This window comes from Carcharhinus amblyrhynchos, chromosome 35 (assembly GCF_965287045.1).
Source record: "Carcharhinus amblyrhynchos chromosome 35, sCarAmb.v2.hapA, whole genome shotgun sequence".
Classification (NCBI taxonomy): Eukaryota; Metazoa; Chordata; class Chondrichthyes; order Carcharhiniformes; family Carcharhinidae; genus Carcharhinus; species Carcharhinus amblyrhynchos.
Window position 1 is genome coordinate 1,641,438 of NC_137358.1, and position 24,195 is coordinate 1,665,632.

General features: G+C 47.2%; 1 protein-coding gene across 1 annotated transcript; it reads right to left on the minus strand.

Annotated features, from left to right (window-relative positions):
- Window positions 1–1,666: 1,666 nt before the first annotated feature.
- Window positions 1,667–23,098, minus strand: josd1 (Josephin domain containing 1). The gene is made up of 4 exons (XM_080217483.1): window positions 22,106–23,098; window positions 8,194–8,322; window positions 3,490–3,684; window positions 1,667–2,432 (listed from the first exon to the last, which is right to left on the minus strand). The coding sequence occupies exons 1-4, from the start codon at window positions 22,279–22,281 to the stop codon at window positions 2,333–2,335; spliced, it is 600 nt and encodes a 199-aa protein (XP_080073609.1). The 5' UTR covers window positions 22,282–23,098; the 3' UTR covers window positions 1,667–2,332.
- Between the last annotated feature and the right edge of the window lie 1,097 nt (window positions 23,099–24,195).

Here is a 24,195-nt window from a genome sequence, read left to right on the forward strand (position 1 = left end):
CCCACGCAGACACGGGGAGAGTGTGCAAACTCTACACAGACAGTGACCCACACTAGGAATCGAACCTGGGTTCTTGCCGCTGAGGCAGCAGTGCCAACCACTGTGCCACCTTCATGTGCCCAACTGAAAGGGGAGGAGCATTTTTAAGAATGGAACCACAATGCCAACAAGCAATCTCTCCACGACTAGTGAATAAGATCTGAGGGTTCCCAACACTTTGGTGGTTTGTCCATGCTGATGGATTTAAGTTACCGGTGTGGCTCCCTCATAATACCATCATTTCAAGAAACATTAGGGAGTCATTAACTGCATCATTTCACCAGAACCCTCAATATAAAGTCAAGCCCAGCCACCTGATCCACAACAGAGAGAGAGAGAGGAAACCCCAGGAATATTCACAGCAGTAATTAGGGAACAGTGAGAAGGAAAAGAATAATTCCATTGGGATTTTGCTCTGTCCTTTCCTTCCAATACCAGTGAGACCTGACTCCATACATTAAATAGGTGTGGGGGGAGGTTTATGAGGATAGGGATATGGGTGGGATTGTGATCGGTGCAGACTCGATGGGCCAAAAGGCCTCTTTCTGCACTGTAGGATTTCTATGACTGAAACAGCCATAGGTTCTCTGAGATCCATACCAAGGTCATCAGGTACGATAAGGCCTGGGTGGGATTGTGGATTGGTGCAGGTTTGATGGGCCAAATGGCCTCCTTCTGCACTGTAGATTCTGTGACTGCAATCAGATTTATCCACTTACCAACAAGCAGAGATATAATCAACCTCGGGGACTGCCTTCCTCCGTCTGCAGCCCCTCTCAGTGGCTGGGATGTCCAATCAATCAGCTAAATAAAAATTTACTTCATCTAAATAATTTTTTTTTAAATAAGTTTTATGAAACATAGTTAACAAATTTTATGATTTGGAGAATTAGAAATCTCCTAACAAGTCCCTGCCCTTTTCCAACAGATTGTCCAATTATTAAGGTGCCTAGGAAGAGTACTTGCTTGCCCAAGAATTTGTGCTGTCGCTTAACGTAACCCAGCCACATTATTTGTTTTACCTAATTTGCAACTGGTCCCCGAGTTTGGCCGATCAGGAATTCTATCCAAACCTCAATCCCCGCCCCCCGCAACTGGGGAGTAGATAAGATTGGGTCAGTTTCAAACCCCAATCAATTCCACTCCCTGTTGAAATCAGGGAATGGGGTGAGGTGAATGATCCACCCGGCACTGCAGGGTCCCCAGGCTGGCGAGTTACGTTAGAAGTTACCCCTGGGATGTCACAAACTGGGAGAACCACAGGACACTTGAAGGGCACAGACACTGCTGTTGGCACCAGTAGGTAGCACGAACTTTTGTCGAGTCGCACAACACATCGTGAGGAACTAAATATCTACAGGATTTGAACAATCTCAAACAACGTCCTCTACCTTTGACCAGATTGTCAATGCGGCGGCCACCCTGAAACCCTTTGGGTCCATTTTGAGAAGCGTGTGGCCAAAAACACTAATTCCAAAACTTGATTTGTCACTTCAAGGTTTCTTAAACCTCATGCGCTGCTACACCATGTGGACAGGAAGGGGAATAATCTCCCAAAAAATGGGCATTATACCCAGTACAGGCATCACCCCCTTGAGCAACACAACTCCGCCCCCCCCCACCCCCCACCCCCCCATTACATCTGATTTCCCGAAGTTTTTATAAGTGTGAGTGTTGATCACTGCTTTAAAAACCACTGGGAAAGAGGGGAGAGCCACAATGTCAGCAGGTGCGGGACGGCAGGATATGGTGGTCAGAACAACAACTTCCTGGACAAGAGATTGCCAACCTAAAAAAAGTTAGCTCTGCTTCCCCTTGTCACAGACATTGCTGATTTTTTGCCCAGCTTTCATTAGGGAGCAAGGAATTTAGTTGGGCCTTAGTGCAAGGATTGGTGTTTCACGTGTGGAATTCTTTAGTCTCGGCCCCAGACCTGAAGAGTACCCGGCCACCCCCAAATTTGTGATAATTTTTACCCCAATTTTGATATATATATATATATTTATAATTTACATTTTTCTTCACTAAGCAACAACAAAGACAAAACACTTTTCGTCCCTCATCAGATTTCCTGCTCTTTGAGTAATTCATATATTTTTAAAAAAAGCACCAACTCTTCTTTAGAATACTTAGTCACCAAAGTCTTTGAAAGATATGCAGAGATTAAAAAGGTATTCCTTTTCCGCTGATATAGAGTTTTCAACAGTTGCTGTGGTTTAAGAGTTTTGCTGCTGTCCCTCAAAGTTGGAGCTGTAGTGATTGCAAGATTTAGTCCAGTTGGAATGTCCCCAAGTCAGCCATCTGTTCTCCAGCTCTGGTGAACTTCAACCTCTTCGCTAACGACCAAGAGAAGCTCGCAGTTCTTCCCCCTGAGCTGCTGTTTCAAAAACTTTCTGTGTGAAGATTATAAATATACAACACGGCATTAAGAGGAAACCTTCAATGGAACATGCAAATACAAAATGGCCACACATACTGTGCAGGCGGCACGGTGACACAGTGGTTGGCACTCGCCAACCTAAGAAAGTTAGCTCTGCTTCCCTTGCCATAGATGTTGCTGAGATTTTCCAGCATTTTTCAATATGGAGCAAGGAATTTAGTTGGGCCTTAGCGCAAGGATTGGTGTTTCCCATGCGCCAGTGCCAGGGATCCAGGTTTGATTCCCGGCTTGGGTCACTGTCTGTGTGGAGTCTGCACATTCTCCCTGTGTCTGCATGGGTTTCCTCCCAAAGTCCGAAAGACGTGCTGGTTAGGGAGCACTGGCCGTGCTAAATTCTCCCTCAGTGAACGTAAACAGGCGCCGGAGTGTGGCGACTAGGGGATTTTCACAGTAACTTCATCGCAGTGTTAATGTAAGCCTTGCTTGTGACACTAATAAATAAACTTTACAAACTAACAGACATAATCTGCTGCCGCTCATTGCACGGGCTCTTACCTGAAACACGTCCCCTTGATAACTTTGTGAGTGGGGAATTCAACTATGAAAACATGAAGTGCAGCACATTCAGGAGAAATGCTGCAGGATTAGCAAGGGGCTATCTGGCTGTGGGAGGCGTCACACACCAGCCCAATTCTGCACTCACACAATGTCCATACACCAGGAGGGGGGGGGGGGAAGAGAGAGAGAGAGAGAGAGAGAGAGAGAGAGGAGGAGGAGGAGGAGAATCACGGTACATCTAACTGACATTTTACACACCACAGCTTTCACTGCCTTACATCTGTCGGGTACAATCTTGTCTTTTAAAAAGCGTTTAAACAGTTACATGGATAAGATGGGTATAAAGGGATATGGGACAAATGTGGACAATTGGGACCAGCTTAGGGATTTAAAAAAAAGTGCAGCATGGACGAGTTGGGCCGAAGGGCCTGTTTCCAAACTGTAAACCTCTATCACCGCACAATACACAAGTAAACTCGGATCCCAGAAATCGACCGCAGTGAGCAATTAACCTGAGTTCATCCTCGTTACCAATCTGATCCGGCAGTTTCAGCTTCGAGTCGAGATTGTAGTAGATTCCAGCCACCTCGCGGACGCCGATCCAGTGTTGTCGTTTGAGGGGGAGCTTCACTGGACCCCAACACAAGCTGGATGGGATGTTCATAATAAAGCCCATTACGTTGGGAAGAGCGATAGTATTAACATCTCTGAAAGAAATGCAAAAATAAGATCAGGAGGCAGGTTTGAGAGGTGCTCCGTAAACACATGCACTCTGGGATCATTCACCATCTTCGAATCTGTACATTCGGCTCATCAAATCTGCACTGACCAGTCAGGCCCTATTCCCATAACCCCACATATTTACTCTGCCAGTTCCCCTGACACTAAGGGGCAATTTAGCATGGCCAATCCACCTAACTTGGACTGTGGGAGGAAACTGGAGCAAACCCACGCAGACACAGGAAGAATGTGCAGACCACACAGACAGTGACCTGAGCTGGGAATCAAACCCAGGTCCCTGGCGCTGTGAAGCAGTGCTAACCACTGTGCTACTGTGCCACCCTATGTTCACAGCTAAGCATAATGGGAATCTGCTGGTAAAAGTATTGAGGATTTAAGGGCAAAGGCAGCTGAAAGGAGTGAGGGTACAGACCAGCCATGATCTAACTGAATGGAGAAGATAGTTGGAGGGGCTGAATAGCCTCCTCTTGTCCCTATTTGTTATAAATAACAAAAGAATCTTAGCAAATTATTCTTCCCACTGTTGACCATCAACACCAAGCTCTCTGGTGTGACCGTCCCTTTCTTCATAGTTTTAAAGTTTACTTATTAGTGTCACAAGCAGACTTATATTGACACTGCAATGAAGTTACTGTGAAAATCCCCTAGTTGCCACACTCCAGTGTCCGTTCAGTTACACTGAGGGAGAATTTAGCATGGCCAATGCACCCTAACCAGCACATCTTTCAGACTGTGGGAAGAAACCAGAACACCCGGAGGAAACCCATGCAGACACAGGGAGAACAGACAGTAACCCAAGCCGGGAATCGAACCCAGGTCCCTGGCACTGTGAGGCAGCAGTGCTAACCATTGTGCCGTCCTTTCACTAAGACTTAGCAAGAGGGCAGGAATGGAAGAATTTACCAACAAGTTGGCTTCCCATAATTTGGGTTGAAACGGCAAACTAAACGCTGAAAATAAAAGCACTTTGAAGAGGAATTCACACCAGTTGGTGCACAAAGAAAAACATTTCAGCGTTTGACATCCAGCCCGAGTTGATGGAAGGATTCTGCTGAGCAGAGTGGTGCCGTGACACACGCACACAAAAGCTGCTCCTGATTCACACAGGCCAGGTGATCTAATCCCCAGTGTGTGCACACTGAACTGTCTTCAACTCAGGCGACATTCAGGGTTCTGCAACTGACCTCAGTGCCAGCACTTGGGGGTTTACAGACAGAAAGAGAACAAGGTTCAGGTCGATGACCTTTCATAAAGAGTTTCTCTCTCAAAAGATGCTGCCAGATTTTTGAGTACTTCCAGCATCTTCTGTTTTCATTTTGGGCGGCATGGTGGCACAGCAGTTAGCGCTGCTGCCTCACAGTGGCAGGGATCTAGGTTCGACTCCTGGCCTTGGGTCACTGTCTGTGTGGAGTTTGCACATTCTCCCCGTATCTGCAGAGGTTTCCTCCAGAAACGTGCGGGTTAGGTGGATTGGCTGTGCTAAATTGGGATTAGCAGGGTAAATAGGTGGGGTTTCGGGGATAGGGCCTGGGTGTGGTCGTTGGTGGTGCGGGCTCGATGGGCCGAATGGCCTCCTCCTGCACTCTGTCGGAATTCTATTTCAGGTTTCCGGCATTTTGCTTTTGCGTTAAGCCTCTCTACTTAATGGGGTCAGCTGGGGATGTGAAAGTGTGTGGGTGAGAGAGATGGGAGGAGACTTGGCTTGAATGCTCGGTGTTCACTGCCCAGACTGACACAGGAAGAACAGCCAGTCGAGCGAAATATCGCTGCGTCACTGCGCGCTGGGTAAAAGATGCAAGCAGTGGGCCAGTGACTCCGGGGACCCACTCCCCTCAGCACCCCGCCAAAACCACACTGATTACTTGGATACTACAGGTGGCTTGTATCTACTGGAACCTCCTTAGAGGAATAGGGGCCAGCGTTCTTCAAAAACGGCATGTCAACGTACAGAGTTCTGATGCACGCCTGGCACACTGGGTACATTACAATCGCACACATCGTTCTCAGCGCAAAGATGAGCCCCTGTCTAACTGAGAGGTGGCTGCTGCTCCTGCCATAATGAGGGCACAGGGATCCATAAATAATACGAATTACATCAGCTGTCGGTGCACATCAGGGCCACAACATATAAACATTTACGTTTCGTCAAGCGGAACGTGAAGCAGAAAGAAGTTTCTCGAGCCAGAAGAGACAAGAGCTCCCCCCATCTACACAATCATGTGGACACCGCATCATAACACTTACGTGACGCTTTTCAACATAACCGACTGGCCATTCTTACAAATAAAAAACAGCCCGGGTCAAATCGCACTGTTTCCGCCACACCACATTGCACTCTGAGAGTACTGGAATAGCACTGAAACTGTGAACTGTATTCAGCTGGACAAGTTCTGGGGCCACTTTTTAATTGTGTTGTTTACAGCTACAGTAAATAAAACCAAATTAAAATCCTTGCAAATAAAAGATTTCATTGGTAAGTGCCTTTCTCTTGCAGTGAGAGCAGGGAAGGAAATAAGGTAAACGTGAAATACCGCGGGTGCTGGAACCCAAAACAAAAACAGAAAAATGCTGGAAAATCTCAGCAGGTCAGACAGCGTCTGTGGAGAGAGAGGACAGCCAAAGTTTCAAGTCTAGGTAATCTTTCATCAGAGCTGAAAATAAGATGTGCAAGTCTTACTTTGCACATTTATCAGCTTTTGATATGCCTTTTCTACTTGCATCACGCACAGGGGTTGAGTTTTCAGAAATACTTCCGAGCAGCTTATAGTGATGACACAAAGCAAGGCTGAGGTGCAGATGACTGGCTAATTCTCATGCCGTTTGCTTGCTGTAAGTTACTGGGATTTATTTTACGGACATCATTTGTATTAACTATCAGCCACTCACTGCAGCTTAGAGAGGTCAGCTTACTCTTATCAGGAGGTTGTTGTAGCTTCTGCCATGTTTCTTGTCATTCGCAAAGGCGCTGTTTAAATAGACTCTGTTTGTTGTCAGACCTACCCTAAGTCCCACGCCACCTCCAACTAACACAACACTCATTCCATTATTTAAAAAATGCAAAAAAAAAGTCTACACGACTCTCCAACAGAGCATCCCACCCAAGCCTTGTCCCTGTAACCCCATGTATTTACCCCGTAAAAATAAGACTGCACACCACCACGCCCTTGCATTGAGCAAGAGTGAAATAGCTTAAAGTGATGTCTTTCACCTGTTTAGGGTGTCCTGTTGCACTCTACACCCAATGAAAAGTAGCAACTGTCATAATGTAGGAAAATGTGGGTGGCAATAATCACACAACAAGTTCTCACAAACAGCAGAGAGAAATGAGCAGGTTACCTGTTTCAGTGGCAAGGCAAACTGTTCTCCTTCAAACAGTTCGATAGGTCAAAAGGACACAAGAAAAGTGAGCTGCAGTAAGCTACAGGCTGCAACATCCCCTCAAGCCTGCTCTGCCACTGAGTAAAATCCTGGCTGATCTACCTCAACTCCACATTCACACCCATAGAAACTACAGAAACCCTATAGTGCAGAAAGAGGCCATTTGGCCCATCAAGTCTGCACCATCAACAATCCCACCCAGGCCCTATCCCCGTATCCCTACATACTTACCCACTAATCCCTCTAACCTACGCATCACAGGACACTAAGGGGCAATTTAGCTTGGCCAATCCACCTAATCCGCACATCTTTAGATTGTGGGAGGAAACCGGAGCAAACGGAGGAAACCCACGCAGACACAGGGACAATGTGCAAACTCTGCACAGACAGTGGCCCTAACCGGGAATCGAAGCCAGGTCCCTGGAGCTGTGAAGCAACAATGCTAACTACTATGCTACTGTGCCGCCTCAAATCCCATCCCATCAATTCCTTGAAAGATCAAAAATCCACTGATCTCAATCTTAAGTATATGCAATGACTGAGTACCTACAACCGTCTTTTCATAGAATCCCTACAGATCAGGAAGCAGCCATTCGGCCCATCAAGTCTGCACCAACTCTCTGACAGAGGCCTCTCTTACCCAGGCCCTATCCCCATAGCCCTACCTATTTACACCACTAATTCCTCTAACCTACATATATTTCGGACACCAAGGGGCAATTTCCCACAGCCAATCCACCTAACCTGCACATCTTTTGGACTGTGGGTGCAAACTGGAGCACCCAGAGGAGACCCACGCAGACACAGGGAGAAAGTGCGGACTCCACACGAACAGTGACCCGAGGCTGGGAATCGAACCTGGGTCCCTGGCGCCATGAGGCAACAATGCTAGCCGCTGTGCAGCATCATTTTGGGATAGAGAATTCCAAAGATTCACAATCCCAAGTGACGAAACCTCTCGCTGTAGGACCTATATCATCAATGACATTCATTGGAGTGAGTTTAGCACCTCGCCCAAGAGGCAGCACCTTCAGCTGAGTGCTGCACTGAAACCTCTCCCTAGATTACCGAGCCCGTGGCCGTCTGATTGTCCGTACCTTCGTTTGTCCCACCAAACAGCCTCGTAACCTTTAGTTTGAAGAGCGGCCATGATGACATTAACATCGTAGTTTCCTGTTCCCAGCATACTCTTCTTGTGCGGTGTTACCATGGTATTAGGGGACAACCTAGCAGACAGAGGAACAGATTTAAACATTGAGAAAACATTAATCAGATCATTTGGTCTGACAGGATCTGTGGAGGGAGAATCCAGACTGGAAACATTGGCTTTATTCTCTCTCACGACTTTCCCAGGTTTGTAAAATCTCACTATCTGTCCTGGCTGGGGACAATACACATCTCCCTAACCTGTGCTTAACGCTCTCTCCACTCACATTGTCTGTACCCATAAAGACTTGATTAACTGTAAAGACTCGTATTCCAACCATTTTCTTGTAAATTGAGTTTGTGTCTATATGTCTCATTTGTGAACACAACTCCCATTCACCTGATGAAGGGGCACCGCTCCGAAAGCTTGTGGCTTGTGCTACCAAATAAACCTGTTGGACTTTAACCTGGTGCGAGACTTCTTACTGTCCCTATTCTCTCTCCAAAGACACTGTCAGACCTGCTGAATATTTCCAGTGTTTTTCATTTTTTGTTTCCAGCATCTGCAGTATTTTGCATTTACTTAGCATCATTTGTCATCCAGTAACCCCCTCCCCCTTGCAAACAGTATGCACTAACATGGTCAGTAGAATCACAGTATTCCTACAGTGCAGAAGGAGGCCATTTGGCTCATCGAGTCTGCATTGACCACAATCCAATCCAGGCCCTATCCTCATAACCCCAGGCATTTACCCTAACTAGTCCCCCTGACACTAAGGGGCAATTTAGCATGGCCAATCCCCTTAACCTGTACATCTCTGGACTGTGGGAGGAAACCGGAGTAAACCCTCCGGAGTGCTAACCTTGAAAGTTCAAAAACCAGTGGTTAGCACTGTTGCCTCACAGCGCCAGGGATCCGGGTTCAATTCCCGACTTGGGTCACTGTCTATGAAGTTTGCACGTTCTTGCCGTGTCTGCATGGGTGCTGGTTAGGTGCACTGGTCGTGCTAGATTCTCCCTTAGTGTACCTGAACAGGCGCTGGAGTGTGGCAACTAGGGGATTTTCACAGTGACTTAACGTAAGCCTACTTTTGACATTAATAAACAAACTTTATCTTAAACACACACAGGCATGGGGAGAGTGTGCAAACTCTACACAGACAGTCACCCAAGGCTGAGGCAACAGTGCTAACCACAGTGCCGCGCATATGACAGAATAATCCACACACAGCTGATTGCATTGGGCAGAATGAGCTGGCCTTCAGCGGGATTTAGAGGAATGAGAGGTGATCTTGTTGAAAGGCACACAATTCTTACAGAATCCGATTGGGTAGATCCTGAAATGCTGCTTCCTCCGGTTGGAGAGTTCAGAATGGGATCACAGTCTCCAGATATGGGAATTGCCACTAAGGTAAACAGACTTCCCTTCAGATTGGCTGTGAACCTTTGGAATTGACTACATGGAGAGTTGGTAACCCTCAGGTCAGCATCTATTGCAAAAGGGACTGGACTAAAAAGTAGACAAGTGTTGTTGCAATTGTATCGGGTGTTGGGGAGACCACATCTGGAATGTTGCTTCCAGTTTTGGTCTCTTTATTTGAGGAAGGATGTGGTGGTATTGGAGACAATTCAGAGGAGGTTCACCAGATTGATTCCGGGGATGAAAGGGTTGAAGAGAGATTAATCAGTTTGGGCTGGTACTTGCTGGAGTTTAGAAGGATGAGGGGGCGATCTGATCGAAGGATATAAAATACTAAAAGAGATTGATAAAGTAAATGTAGACCAAATGTTTTCCCTTGTGGGGCAATCTGGAACAAGAGGTCACAGGTATAGGTTGAGAGGCGGTAGATTTAAAACTGAGCTGAGGAGGAACTGCTTCTCACAGAGAGTGGTGAATTTGTGGAACTCGCTGCCCAGAGCGCGGTGGAGGCTGAATCATTGAATGGTTTCAAGAAGGAGACGGATATATTTCTGATATTGAGAAAAGAATAAGGGGATATGGGGAACAGGTGGAGTTGAGACCAGGGAGAGATCAGCTATGATCTGATTGAATGGCGGAGCAGGCTCGAAGGGCTGAATTTGCCGACTCCTGCTCCTAATTCCTCTGTTCCTGTGCAAGTCATATTTAAGGCAGAATCAGTAGGTTTTTGAATATTGAGGGAATCAAGGATCCTGAGGATAGGCAGGAAGGTGGAGTTGAATGAGATTAGCTCTGAATTTATTAAATGGTGAGGTAAATTCGAAAGGCTGTGACAGCTACTCCCGTACGTATTACTGATGATTCAGTGATGTGTGCATTGAATTTAAACAGCTGTGGGAATTATTATGCTATCACTTGGTTTATTTGACGATACAGAACAGGAGCCAGCATGCTGAATTGATCAGCTTTGATGTGCAATTTGCTCGGGGCGATTTCATCGCTTGAAACCGACTCCCCATCAGTGAGAGCTAATCATTGGTAATTCCACCTAAGCATTGTACAGCTCCAACTGTCCCTGTGGACACCAACCAAACCTGGAAGGTGCATTACATGGTTGTCCTTAACAGTAACAGTAATCAGGATCCTGAGTTAACAAAGCCCACAAACGCCTCTATTTTCTCACAAGGCTAAGGAAATACAGCCTGTGCCAATTTTTACAGATGCACCATAGAAAGCAGTCTTTCCGAATATATCACAGCTTTGACATATAAAGCTGACCTCTGACCACAGAAACATAGAAAAGCTACAGCACAATACAGGCCCTTCGGTCCACAAAGTTGTGCCGAACATGTCCCTACCTTAGAGGTTAGGCCAAGACTGCAAGAAACTATAAAGGGTTGTGAATGAAGCCCAGTCCATCACTCAAACCAGCCCCCCCATCCATTTGACTCCATCTACACTTCCTGCTGCCTCAGGAAAGCAGCCAGCATTATCGAGGATCTCACTCAACCTAGACATTTTCTCTTCCACCTTCTTCAATCACATACCAACAGATTCAAGAAAAGAATCTTCCCTGCTGCCATCATGGTCCTACCATATACTAAGCTGAACTTTCTCTTCCCCCTCTCTGTAACTGTAACACTACATTCTGCATGCTCTCCTTCTCCCACATGCACTCTACGAATGGTATGCTTTGTCTGTATAGCACGCAAGAAACAATATTTTCCACCCTATCCCAACAAGTGACAATAATAAATTAAATCAAACATAAAGCATCTCACTCAATCTCCTGGCTTAACTCCACCCTACCCTGCTGCACAACAAGGGCATCTTAATTTTATTTCCATCATTTTCCCACTGTTGCTTCAAGAGATTATATTAAAATGTAACACTGTTAAAATTCATTGTAATAACTTTGAACCCAGCATGGAACAATCCACAATTTAGCTGAAAAATTTTAAAATTCTCATCCATTTTCAAATTACTCTGTGGCCTTGTCCCCTCTCACTTTAATCCCCTCCAGCCTCTGGATATCTGTCCTCCTCCGATTCTGACCTCTAACCCACTCAATTCGAATCCCTCCACCACTGGCAACCAAGTCTTCAGCTACTGAGCTGTGGAATTCCCTCTCTAAACCTATTCGCACAGCAAGTAGTCTCACAACACCAGGTTAAAGTCCAACAGGTTTATTTGGTATCACGAGCTTTCGGAGAGTTGCCACTTCATCAGGTGAGTGGGAATTGTGTTCTCAAACAGGATTTATATAGACACAAACTCAATTACAAGATAATGGTTGGAATGTGAGCCTTAACAGGTAATCAGGTCTTTACAGGTGCAGACAATGTGAGTGGAGAGAGGGTTAAAGAGATATGAATTGTCTCCAACCAAGATAGTTAGTGAGATTTTGCAAACCCAAGTTAGGTTTGCAAAATCTGCAAGACTTGATTACCTGTTAAGACTCACATTTCAACCATTATCTTGTAATTGAGTTTGTGCCTATGTATGCCCTGTTTGTGAACTGAACTCTTCACTCATCTCTGGAATTCGCTGCCTGTTGAAGTGATGGAGGCTACCTCGCTAAATATATTTAAGTCACGGGTAGATAGGTTTTTGATAGACAAGAGAATTAAGGGTTATGGGGAGAAAGCGGGAAAGTGGAACTGATCCACTTCAGATCAGCCATGATCTTATTGAATGGCGGGGCAGGCTCGAAGGGCTAGATGGCCTACTCCTGCTCCTATTTCTTATGTTCTCACCTGATGAAGGGGCAACGCTCTGAAAGCTTGTGCTACCAAATAAACCTGTTGGACTTTAACCTAGTGTTGTGAGACTACCCCAGTCCAACGCCGGCAACTTCACATCATTAAACCTATTTGCCTCACTTTGCTCCATTAAAACCTATCCTTAATATCATCAGAACAGAAGAACTAGGAGCAGGAGTAGGCCATCTGGCCCCTTGAGCCTGCTCCACCATTCAATAAGATCGTGGCTGATCTTTTTGTGGACTCAGCTCCACTTACCCGCCCGCTCACCATAACCCTCAATTCCTTTACTGTTCAAAAATGTATCTATCCTTGCCTTAAACATTCAATGAGGTAGCCTCAACTGCTTCACTGGGCGAGGAATTCCACAGATTCACAAAATAAAGTTTACTTATTAGTCACAAATAAGGCTTACATTAACACTGCAAGTTAATGTGAAATTCCCTTAGTTGCCACACTCCGGCGCCTATTTGGGCCAATGCACCTAACCAGCACATCTTTCGGAGTGTGGGAGGAAACTGGAGCACCCGGAGGAAATGCACGCAGACACAGGGAGAACGTGCAGACACCTCACAGACAGTGACCCAAGCCTGGAATCAAACTCGAGTCCCTAGTGCCATGAGGCAGCAGTGCTCACCACTGTGCCACCCCTTTGGAGAAGAGGTTCCTCCTCAACTCAGACCGAAATCTGCTCCTTGTTTTGAGGCCATGCCCCCTAGTTCTAGTTTCACCTGCCAGTGGAAACTGCTTCTATCTTATCTATTCCCTTCATAATCTTAGGTGTTTTTATAAGATCTGCCTTCATTCTTCTGAATTCCAATGAGTATCATCTTATGGGGCCTGGTGTCAAATTGCGTTTTATAATGTGCAAGAAGTTCCTTGGGGAAATTTAACAAGCTAAAGGCGCTTTAAGCATACAAGTATTGTTAAATATGGCTTTGATTTGTGAGGAGAATGAAACGGTCGAAAGGAAATAAAATATCTCGATTGCAAGATGTTAATTCCTCATAGTGATGGACCAGTAACTACTGGTGTCGCAATCCTTATATTGGGACCACTTTGCCCCCAGAACCTGGACTCAAATCCAATTCTGGCTGATGAGATTAGAATCTCACCTACAGCAAGAGTCTCACAAGTTTAACATGCATTCTATTCAGCACTATATTGACCAGTCCCCAGCATTAAGGCTCACTCACGGGAAACTCAAAAACCAGGTGTGGGAAATGGAAATTGTGATGCAAGATGCAATGGTGAAAAGGGAGTCGAGGTGAACTGTCGGGAGAAGATGTGGGCTTAACCTAAGGTTAGTTCACACTTTACATTCCCATTCTTTCACAGAATGTGGGTGTTATTGGCTAAGTCAGCATTTACTGCCCATCCCAAATTATCCTCGAGGAGGTGGTGGTGAGCTGCCTTCTTGAACTCTGCAGTCCCTGACGTGTAGGTACACCCACAGTGCTGAGAGGGAGAGTGTTCCAGGACCCAGTAAGGGGAGGCACGGTGGCACAGTGGTTAGCACTGCTGCCTCACAGCGCCAGGGACCTCGGATTCAATTCCCGGCTTGGGTCACTGTCTGTGTGGAGTCTTCACGTTCTCCCGGTGTGTGTGTGGGTTTCCTCCAGGTGCTCTGGTTTCTCCCACAGTCCGAAAAACGTGCTGGTTAGGATGCAGTGGCCATGCTAAATTCTCCTTCAGTGTACTCGAACAGGCGCTGGAATGCAGTGACTAGAGGATTTTCACAGTAACTTCATTGCAGTTTTAATGTAAGTCTACTTATGACATTAATAAGTTAACTTTAATCTTTAAAAATAAAAGGTCTGCATTTCTCCTGAGCTTTTCACAATCTCAGCATGTTCCAGCCAATGAAGTAAAATCACTGTTGTGTCACGGGAAACTCAGCAGCCAAGTTACAAGCTCCCAGTAACACTGTGATCATCACAGAATTCCTACAGTACAGAAGGAGCCTTCACTGAGAACAATCCCACCCAGCCCCTATCCACGCAATTCACATATTTACCCTACCAATCCTCCTGACATTAAGGGGCAAATTATCGTGGCCAATCAACCTAACTCACACATCTGCAGATTGTGGAAGGAAACCCGTGCAGACATGGGGAGAATGTACAAACTCTACACAGACAGTCACCCAGGGTTGGAATTGAACCTGGGTCCCTGGCTCTGTGAGGCAGCAGTGCTAACCACTGTGCCATACCAGTGACCAGGTCAAGGCTGAAAGATAAATATTACCAGGATGCCCTCTGATCACACAGGAATTTTTACTTCCACCTGAGGGGTCATTTGGGGCTCTGGTTTAAAGTCTCATCCAGAAGCTGGCACCTCTGACAGTGCAGCACTCCCTCAATGTGCAGTATGTGTGAAGTAGCTGGAGTTGGTGCGAAACAAGCAGCTCCTGATTCAGGCAAGGTTGCAATCGCTGCGCTAACATCTTTAACTATGGGACTTAAAAACAGGCAAGCTAAAAGATAATCCACAACTATTAACAGAGTTTAAATACACCACTTTCATAACACTATTAAGAGTCAGTTTTAAAAATGCTCTTGAGGTTAAAGTAAAGATAATAGCTTTGTCACAAGTGCAGCCACCATAGTGGTGGAGTATTAAACATTATTGGTGGTTCTGCCCAGGGGAACAGTTATGTTCTTGGGTTTACTAAATAATATGTTGATCCGCCACTTAAGGAAGGCATCGATTGAAGTGTTTTGTCTTTGGGGACCTTCAGTCTGCTAACTATCAATGTACCACTCTCCTCTCTTCATACCCAAGTAGGAATGGAAGGTCGGCGCTTTTTTTTTAGAAAGTGTTTTGCGATATCTTGAAGCACAAAACACATACCCTGTTCCGGGAAAGATCATTCCAATCCCCCTTAAAAAAAAGTACAGCTGTTGTTTCTTTCCTTGCTGAATATTAGATTCTTGCAGACTCTCACATGAAATGCATTAAAAGGGGGGAATTGGTGAGTTACTGTCATTACACTGTTAAAAGTTTAAGGAGCGAAGTTTGCATTTATTCTATCTCACACACATTTTAAAATAAGCTTCTTACACCCCTGAGGTTTCACTCGAGTTTTCGAAAAGCATACTTTGCGAATACACACTTTTTTTTTTAAACACGGTGACAAATCTCATACCCAGGTCACCACTTGCCAATCTCAATATGGGAAATCAGATTGTGGGTGCCTTGTGTCTCCCCTCGTCTGGGCGGTCAAATGTTTTAAGGTATTCAGCATGAAGGAGTCATCCTGAGATTTTACAACAAATGGAAATATAGTGAGCTTGTTTTGTAACTCTGAAAGTTATGAGAGTTAACAGATACCAGTGTGTCAGTGTGACACCTTCCTGCTTTCCATGTTTTAAAAATGCATCAGGGAGTTCTCAATCCTCAGTTACTCCTTTTCTCATTTATTATGAATATATCGCGCAGTCCTCCTCTTCTCTCTCATTCCTCCCCAGTTGCCAAAGCTCAGAGCTTAGTCTCCCCCTCTCTGTGTTGAGGTCCACAGCAGCCAGAATCCCTGACACAACCCCTCGAAAGCTTGTGAGAATATTATCAAATAAATAGGTTGGACTAAAACCTGGTGTTGTCAGACTTTTTACTGTGTTTACGCCAGTCCAACGCCGGCATACCCACATCATGACAAGCTCATCCCAGGGAGATGGGACATGAACATTTTGATTCTACACATTCCGCATTATTTTGACCCTACACGTGCCTCATTATTTTGACTTAGTTGGCAAAATCTTGGAAAGCATTCTTTCTGGATGTATCACAGCTTGGTATGGCTCCTGCTCCGCCCAAGACTGCAAGATCACAAATGTGGGTGGCACGTTGGCACAGTGGTCAGCGCTAGGAACCTGGGTTCGATTCCCGGCTTGGTTCACTGTCTGTGGAGTTTGCACATTTTTCCCTTGTCTGCATGGTGGCGGCTCGAGTTTCCCTCCACAATCCAAAGATGTGTAGGTTAGATGAATCGGCCATGGTAAGTTCTCTCTAGGTGTAACCAAACAGGCGCTGGAGTGTGGCGACTAGGGGATTTTCACAGTAACTTCACTGCAGTGTGACTCTAAGCCAACTTGTGACTAATAAATAGACCTTTATCTTTTTGAATGTAGTCCAGTCCATCACGCAAACCAGCCTCCCATCCATTGACTCTGTCTACACTTCCCACTGCCTTGGAAAAGCAGGCAGCACAATTAAGGACCCACGCACCCTGGACATTCTCTCTTCCACCTTCTTCTATCGGGAAAAAGATAGAAAAGTCTGAGGTCACTACCAACTGATTCAAGAACAGCTTCTTCCCTGCTGCCATCAGACTTTTGAATGGACTTACTTCGCACTAAGTTGATCTTTCTCTACACCCTAGCTATGACTGTAACGCTACATTCTGCACTCTCTCCTTTCCTTCTCAATGAATGGTATGCTTTGTCTGTACAGTGAGCAAAAAACAATACATTTCACTGTAATGTTAATACACGTGACAATAATAAATCAAATCATCTTTGAAATCCCACACCAGAACCCTAGCACCAAATTCAAGGCAGTGCATGAATCCGGAATCTAGGACAGAATTATACTGTCCCTTTGGATAAGCTATTGAACTGAGGCACTGTTTCCTGCCCCAATGGCGCCATTGTACTGGTGTCCCAGGCCAACATTCCTCCCTCAGCTAACAAGGCCAGATGAGCTGGCCCTTTGCCTCATCGCTGTTGGCGGATTGTTTCTGTGGGGAAAGACAGCTATCAAAGCCACCAATCTGTAACTGCGAGGCAAATCAGTTCACTGCTCGCAAAACACCGGAGACACTTGGAGAGGAAAACGGAAGCCCTGTATCTTCCAGCTTCTTCAAAATACTAGTTGCATTTGCTTCACTTCCCTTCATGACTTTAATACTCTGGTGTCCAGCTTTACATTAACAGTCTGATTACAATCATTGGGCACAGTAAGAAGTCTCACAACACCTGGCTAATGTCCAACAGGTTTATTTGGAATCACGGGCTTTCAGGGCACTGTTCCTTCACCAGGTGACCTTCATCACCCACCTGAGGGAGGAGCGGCACTCTGAAAGCTCATGATGCCAGATAAACCTGCTAGATGTTAACCTGGTGTTGTGAGACTTCTTACTGTGCCCACCGCAGTCCAACACTGGCATCTCCACAATGTGACAATCATTAGGGACACTATCACACTCAGGTGCAAAGGCACAGCTCCAATATGCACAATGCATATCTTTAAAACAATGTCTTTATCAGATACTACAGCAAGCAATAGATGAAGCCCTTGCTTAGACCCTGTGTTGCCAGCTCAATCAGCAACTGCAGAATGTTTACACCACTCCTTGTCACAAGGCAAGCCAATGCTGCAGGCTCACAATGTACTGTGCACATTGTATATTCCAAACATACTGTACTATAACTGCAGGCAAATTCTTATTTCAATACACCCCAGACTCCAGGGTTCCTTTGACGAGTAGGGTCAATGACTGGGCCAGGTTTTGGATCCTGGATAGAATTATGTAAACACTGATAAGGACCTTTCACTTCTTCCTGCTTCACATTACGCTGTTGTCACCATAGCAACAGCCTTTCCTTTCAGCAATATAATTGTTTGTTTTAACTTCCCCCAGACTGTTTCATGTCTGCACTCATCATAGTCTGCATTGATAAGAGATGGAACACTTGTGTGACAAGCAGCCCCAGCTCAGACACAGCAAGGGTGAGATACGGAGTAAAGTACAAGCAAACCTACCCTGGAGGGATGAGCTACACTCACAAGAAGCCATGGAAATGTTATTCTAACAATTAAATTAAACTACAAAAGGTCGTGAATGTAGCCCAGTCCATCACGCAAACCAGCCTCCCACCCACTGACTCTGTCTACACTTCCCGCTGCCTCAGCAAAGCAGCCAGCATAATTAAGGACCCCACACAACCTTGGATATTCTCTCTTCCACCTTCTTCTGTCGGTAAGAAGATACAAAAGTCTGAGGACATGAACTGACCGACACAAGAACAGCTTCTTCCCTGCTGCCAGCAGACTTTTGAATGGACTGACCATACATTAAGTTGATCTTTCTCTACATCCTAGCTATGACTGTAACACTACATTCTGCACTCTGTCCTTTCCTTCTCTATGAATGGTATGTTTTGTCTGTATACTGCAGAAGAAACAATACTTTTCATTGTATGTTAATACAAGTAGCAATAATAAATCAAAAGTTATTGAGAGTGGTGGTACGTAGAGTGGTCAACACAACACACATTTTCAAAGGAGGAGATAGAGATAACAGATAGATACATGGATAGGAAAGATTTAGAGAGATATTGGCCAAATGCAGGCAAATGGGGTTAGCTTAGATGGGCTTTTTGGTTGGCGTGGGCCGGTTTGGGCTGAAGGGCCTGTCTCCGTGCTGTACATTCAATGACTCTACAACTTGCAAAACAAAGTCAGTCGGGTTAATTTGTGTCAGCAAGAATTCGGACATCTGAATGAAAAGATAGCGAATGTTTTGGTGGGGGAAGATACAGTCAGGGATTTCAGAAAGTAAGATTCTGCGCAGAGAGTCTGATAGGTGTTCCTCAAGGAGGCAATTGTTGCGGTAGATCGGAAATGTAGCAGAAGCAGTGTACATGGAATTACAGAAAGCCTTTGACAATATACCACTCAGGTCACTGCATGAAGATGACAATTGGGGAATTAGGAGAAGGTGAATTGGACTTAAAACCAGTTAGAGAGGAAATGGAGTCGGCGGTTAAGGGCAGTTTCTGAAAGTGACTGGAAGCGGGTTCTGTTCTGGACAGCTCCTGTTCACTATGTAAAATGAGGACTGGGACACAGTTTGTGGGGACAGTTTCCAAATCTGCAGATACTAAAATAGAAAACACAGAGCCAGCAATTCTGAGGTTCAATGGAAGCTTCAAGGAGATATTGATGTAAGGGTGGAATGGGCAAACAAGGAGCAGGTAGAATTCAACGTCAGCAAGTATGAGGTGGTAAATCATAGAATCACAGAACCTCTTTAGTGCAGAAGGAGGCCATTTGGCCCGAGTCTGCACCGACAACAATTCCACCCAGGCCCTATCCCCGTAACGCCACATATTTATCCTGCCAGTCCCCCAGACACTAAGGGGCAATTTAGCATGACCAATCCATCTAACCCATACATCTTTGGACTGTGGGAGAAAACCAGAGCACCCGAAGGAGACCCATGCAGACATGGGGAGAACATGCAAAGTCCACATAGACACTGATCTGAGGCTGAAACTAAAGCCGGAGCCCTGGTGCTGTGAGGCAGCAGTGCTAACCACTGTGCCACCTACGATTTAATCTTGGTTTAAAGTGAAGCATTGAATGAGGACAGTAGGAACATAGAAACAAGATAGAAAGAAAGATTGAGGACAGAGAGAAGAAACAAATGTTTTTGAAACAGAGGCTGTGAAATTGTGGAATTCCCTAACAGAGTCAGTGACTGAACTGAGAAACTATATTTGAAAATACTTTCTGAAGATAAGCAAGTGAAGGAAAATGGAAGAGAAATATACTGGCACAGGGTGGGGACAACATGAGTGGACGAGAGAAGAAAGCCTGTGGGTGGGTCATGTGTGTGTGAGAGAGAGAGAGAGAGAGCGAGCAAGAGACAGCGAGTGAACAGAGAGAGGGAGAGATGGATGGAGGTGGGCAGAGGGGGAGGGAGGGATGGATGGAGGCGGGCAGAGGGGGAGGGAGGGATGGATGGAGGCGGGCAGAGGGGGAGGGAGGGATGGAGGCAGGAAGAGGGAGGTATGGAGGAGGGCAGAGGGGGAGGGAGGGATGGAGGAGGGAGGGATGGAGGAGGGCAGAGGGGGAGGGAGGGATGGAGGAGGGCAGAGGGGGAGGGAGGGATGGAGGAGGGCAGAGGGGGAGGGAGGGATGGAGGAGGGCAGAGGGGGAGGGAGGGATGGAGGAGGGCAGAGGGGGAGGGAGGGATGGAGGAGGGCAGAGGGGGAGGGAGGGATGGAGGAGGGCAGAGGGGGAGGGAGGGATGGAGGAGGGCAGAGGGGGAGGGAGGGATGGAGGAGGGCAGAGGGGGAGGGAGGGATGGAGGAGGGCAGAGGGGGGGAGGGAGGGATGGAGGAGGGCAGAGGGGGGGAGGGAGGGATGGAGGAGGGCAGAGGGGGGGGAGGGAGGGATGGAGGAGGGCAGGGGGGGGAGGGAGGGATGGAGGAGGGCAGGGGGGGGAGGGAGGGATGGAGGAGGGCAGAGAGGGAGGGATGGAGGAGGGCAGAAGGGGAGGGAGGGATGGAGGAGGGCAGAAGGGGAGGGAGGGATGGAGGAGGGCAGAGGGGGAGGGAGGGATGGAGGAGGGCAGAGGGGGAGGGAGGGATGGAGGAGGGCAGAGGGGGAGGGAGGGATGGAGGAGGGCAGAGGGGGAGGGAGGGATGGAGGAGGGCAGAGGGGGAGGGAGGGATGGAGGAGGGCAGAGGGGGAGGGAGGGATGGAGGAGGGCAGAGGGGGAGGGAGGGATGGAGGAGGGCAGAGAAAGTTGGGTTGAATAGGTGGGAGAGAGAGGGAGAATGGAGATGAGAGAATTTTTTCTAGTTATTCTTCTGAGATGCGTAGGATGTTGTTCAATGTTAAACGCAAAATATGATTGTTATGGTGATGAATCAGCAACAAGGAGGCACAGAATCATTTCTTCACGTTATTCGAACAAGGGATTACTACTACTGGTTATTGACAGAAAGCTGGTGAGATCATTTAAGAAGGAAGTAAACACAGATATCAAGAGTATTGAACATTGAGAAAAACTGAGGTTTGACTAGTTAAAGCCAGTTAAAAAGGTGACAGCGCAGACACAAAGGGCCAAACCAGCCTCTTTCTGTCCAATAGCGTCAGATTCGCTTTGGCAACTACATCATTAGGACCATCTGTGTGAACCAGTGCAGAGAGAAAGACTTGCGGCGTGGGGAGGGGATCTTTTTGAAATTTACAGGATATTGCACGGCTTGGATAGAATGGACGTGGAGAGGATGTTTCCACTAGTAGGAAAAACTAGAACCAGAGGGCACAACCTCAGGCTAAAGGGACGATCCTTTAAAACAGAGATGAGGAGGAATTTCTTCAGCCAGAGAGTGGGGAATCAATGGAATGCTTTGCCACAGAAGGCTGTGGAGGCCAAGTCATTGAATGTCTTTAAGACAGAGATAGATAGGTTCTTGATTAATAAGGCGATCAGGTATTATGGGGAAAAGGCAGGAGAATGGGGATGAGAAAAATATCAGCTATGATTGAATGGTGGAGCAGACTTGATGGGCCGAGTGGCCTAATTCTACTCCTATATCCTTTGGTAGCCTCAGCAGACAATGAAATATCACTGAAGTATAAAGTGAGAACTTCCCTATACTATTCTGAATTGTGACCACAGATTATTCACACTAGTCAAGAGAGCAGGCAGAGGCCTGGTTCAATGTCTCATCTGTAACAACAGGGCCTCCTGCAGTGCTCGTTCAGAACTGTGCAGGAGTGGCAATCTGGAATGGGACTTGAATCCACAACGTTCTGACTCTTAACATGAGCGAATGTGACCACACTGAGCCATGCCTGACAGTGGCCTTATTCAAGCCACCCAGCAGCTCCGCAGTGTAATGCATGCTACAACCCAGCACAACGACACTCTGCTTCAGGTACCTCTGAAAAATCTCCTGTAAGGTGTCTCTTGTGAATGCTCTCCCATCCTGGAAGACATTGTTGAGGGCATGAAGTGCACACAGCTCTCTCCTCTGTTTCTCGTGGTAAATCAAAGCAGGTGCCTGAGCATCAGAGTCCAGTTTCAACTTATCGCCTTTCCAGGGGACACAGTTCATCTTCAGTTTGACAAGATGCACTGCCTGAAATGTGATGAAACCTCAAGACAAAGTACACCTTGGCCCCAGTTCACACTCCAGGCACCTTATAGTCATATTAAGACTTCTGAGCTGTTGCATCAATTGTCTTCAGGACTCAGTACCACTGAACCAAATATAAATGACAGATGTGGGTTGCAGAACTTTGTCACAGCCACTTCCAGGAACTACAAAATATATACTCAGTTGCATGCAGCAAACCTTTAAGGACACTTTCTTCTTGTAAGTCAAACACTTTTAAGACTTAAATCAGTACTTTTTTTTCCTGAAGTTCAGACATTCTGGCACAATATTTATAATGTCTCAGTGAGCTCTGACTTGCTGCTGTAAGAATATTCTTAGTTGCAGAGGACGTTTGTTTAACAGCTGCATTCTGCTCCAATCTTCAGACCATCCCATCAGTTGCTGTCCTGCTTTCCATGTCGGTCCCTGGGTCAGTCCTTGCGCTTGGCTTTGCTTCTTCGGGCAGTGTGCTAGTCCCTGTGCCAGGCTTTATGTTCCCTCACCACCTTGTCCAGGCTCACCCCCTGCCCTCGTCCTGATTCTTCCCCTCACTACCCCGTGTTCCCCTCTACAAACTCTCGCTGGATTCACCAAGTGCACCAAACCCAGGCTCACCCAGTGCCACCCACCAAGGCTCACCCACCCAATGCCACCCAGCCTAGACTCACCCACCCAGTACCACCTACCCCAGGCTCACCCACTCAGTGCCACCCCAGGCTCACAAAACCCAGTGCCAGCCACCCCAGGCTTACCCACCCAGTGCCAGCCACCCCAGGCTTACCCACCCAGTGCCAGCCACCCCAGGCTCACCCACCCAGTGCCAGCCACCCCAGGCTCACCCACCCAGTGCCAGCCACCCCAGGTTCACCCACCCACCGCCACCCACCCCAGGCTCACCCACCCAGTGCCAGCCACCCCAGGCTCACCCACCCAGTGCCAGCCACCCCAGGCTCACCCACCCAGTGCCAGCCACCCCAGGCTCACCCACCCAGTGCCACCCACCCAGTGCCACCCACCCCAGGCTCACCCACCCAGTGCCAGCCACCCCAGGCTCACCCACCCAGTGCCAGCCACCCCAGGCTCACCCACCCACCGCCACCCACCCCAGGCTCACCCACCCACCGCCACCCACCCCAGGCTCACCCACCCAGTGCCAGCCACCTCAGGCTCGCCCAATGCCAGCCACTTCACCCAGTGCCACCCACCTCAGGCTCACCCAGTGCCACCCACTCCACCCTCTTTCCCCAGTCGTGAACAAACTATTTGCTGCTCGAAGCCGCGCCCGCCCGCCCGGTGCCGCGAACCCTCTCCCGCAGAGGAAGCCACCGCTCAGCCCGCTCGGCTCCAGCCACCAGCTGCGCTCTACGTCAACTGTCCTCTACGTCACCTGCGCACTACATCACCGGCGCTCTACGCCATCTGTGTACTGCGTTATCTGTGTACTACGTCACCAGCGTATCAGGTTCCCGAACGTCTGCTCGCAACGTAACATGCACACTACGCCCCAACGTCACCCTGGCGTCGTGACGTCAGGCGCCCAACCTCCAAACCCGGTCGTGCGTGAAACGTCATACGCTGGCCCCGCCCTTTCCCGGGGTGTTGCCAACCCTCCAGGATTGGCCGGGAGTCCCCAGGATTAGAGTGGGAAAGAGATCCTCAGGAGTGCAGTTGTCCGGTCATTTAAAAAATGTTATCTTTTCCACTTTCTCTGGAAACCTGATCATTAATTATAAAAGTATTGGAAACGGGACTAAATAACTATTTGCCTATTACTTGGTCTGTACTGATTGGAGTTCAGAAGGATGAGGGAGATTTCATTGAAACTTAGAGAATGCTGAAAGGCTTGGATAGAGTAGACGTGGGAAGATCTGG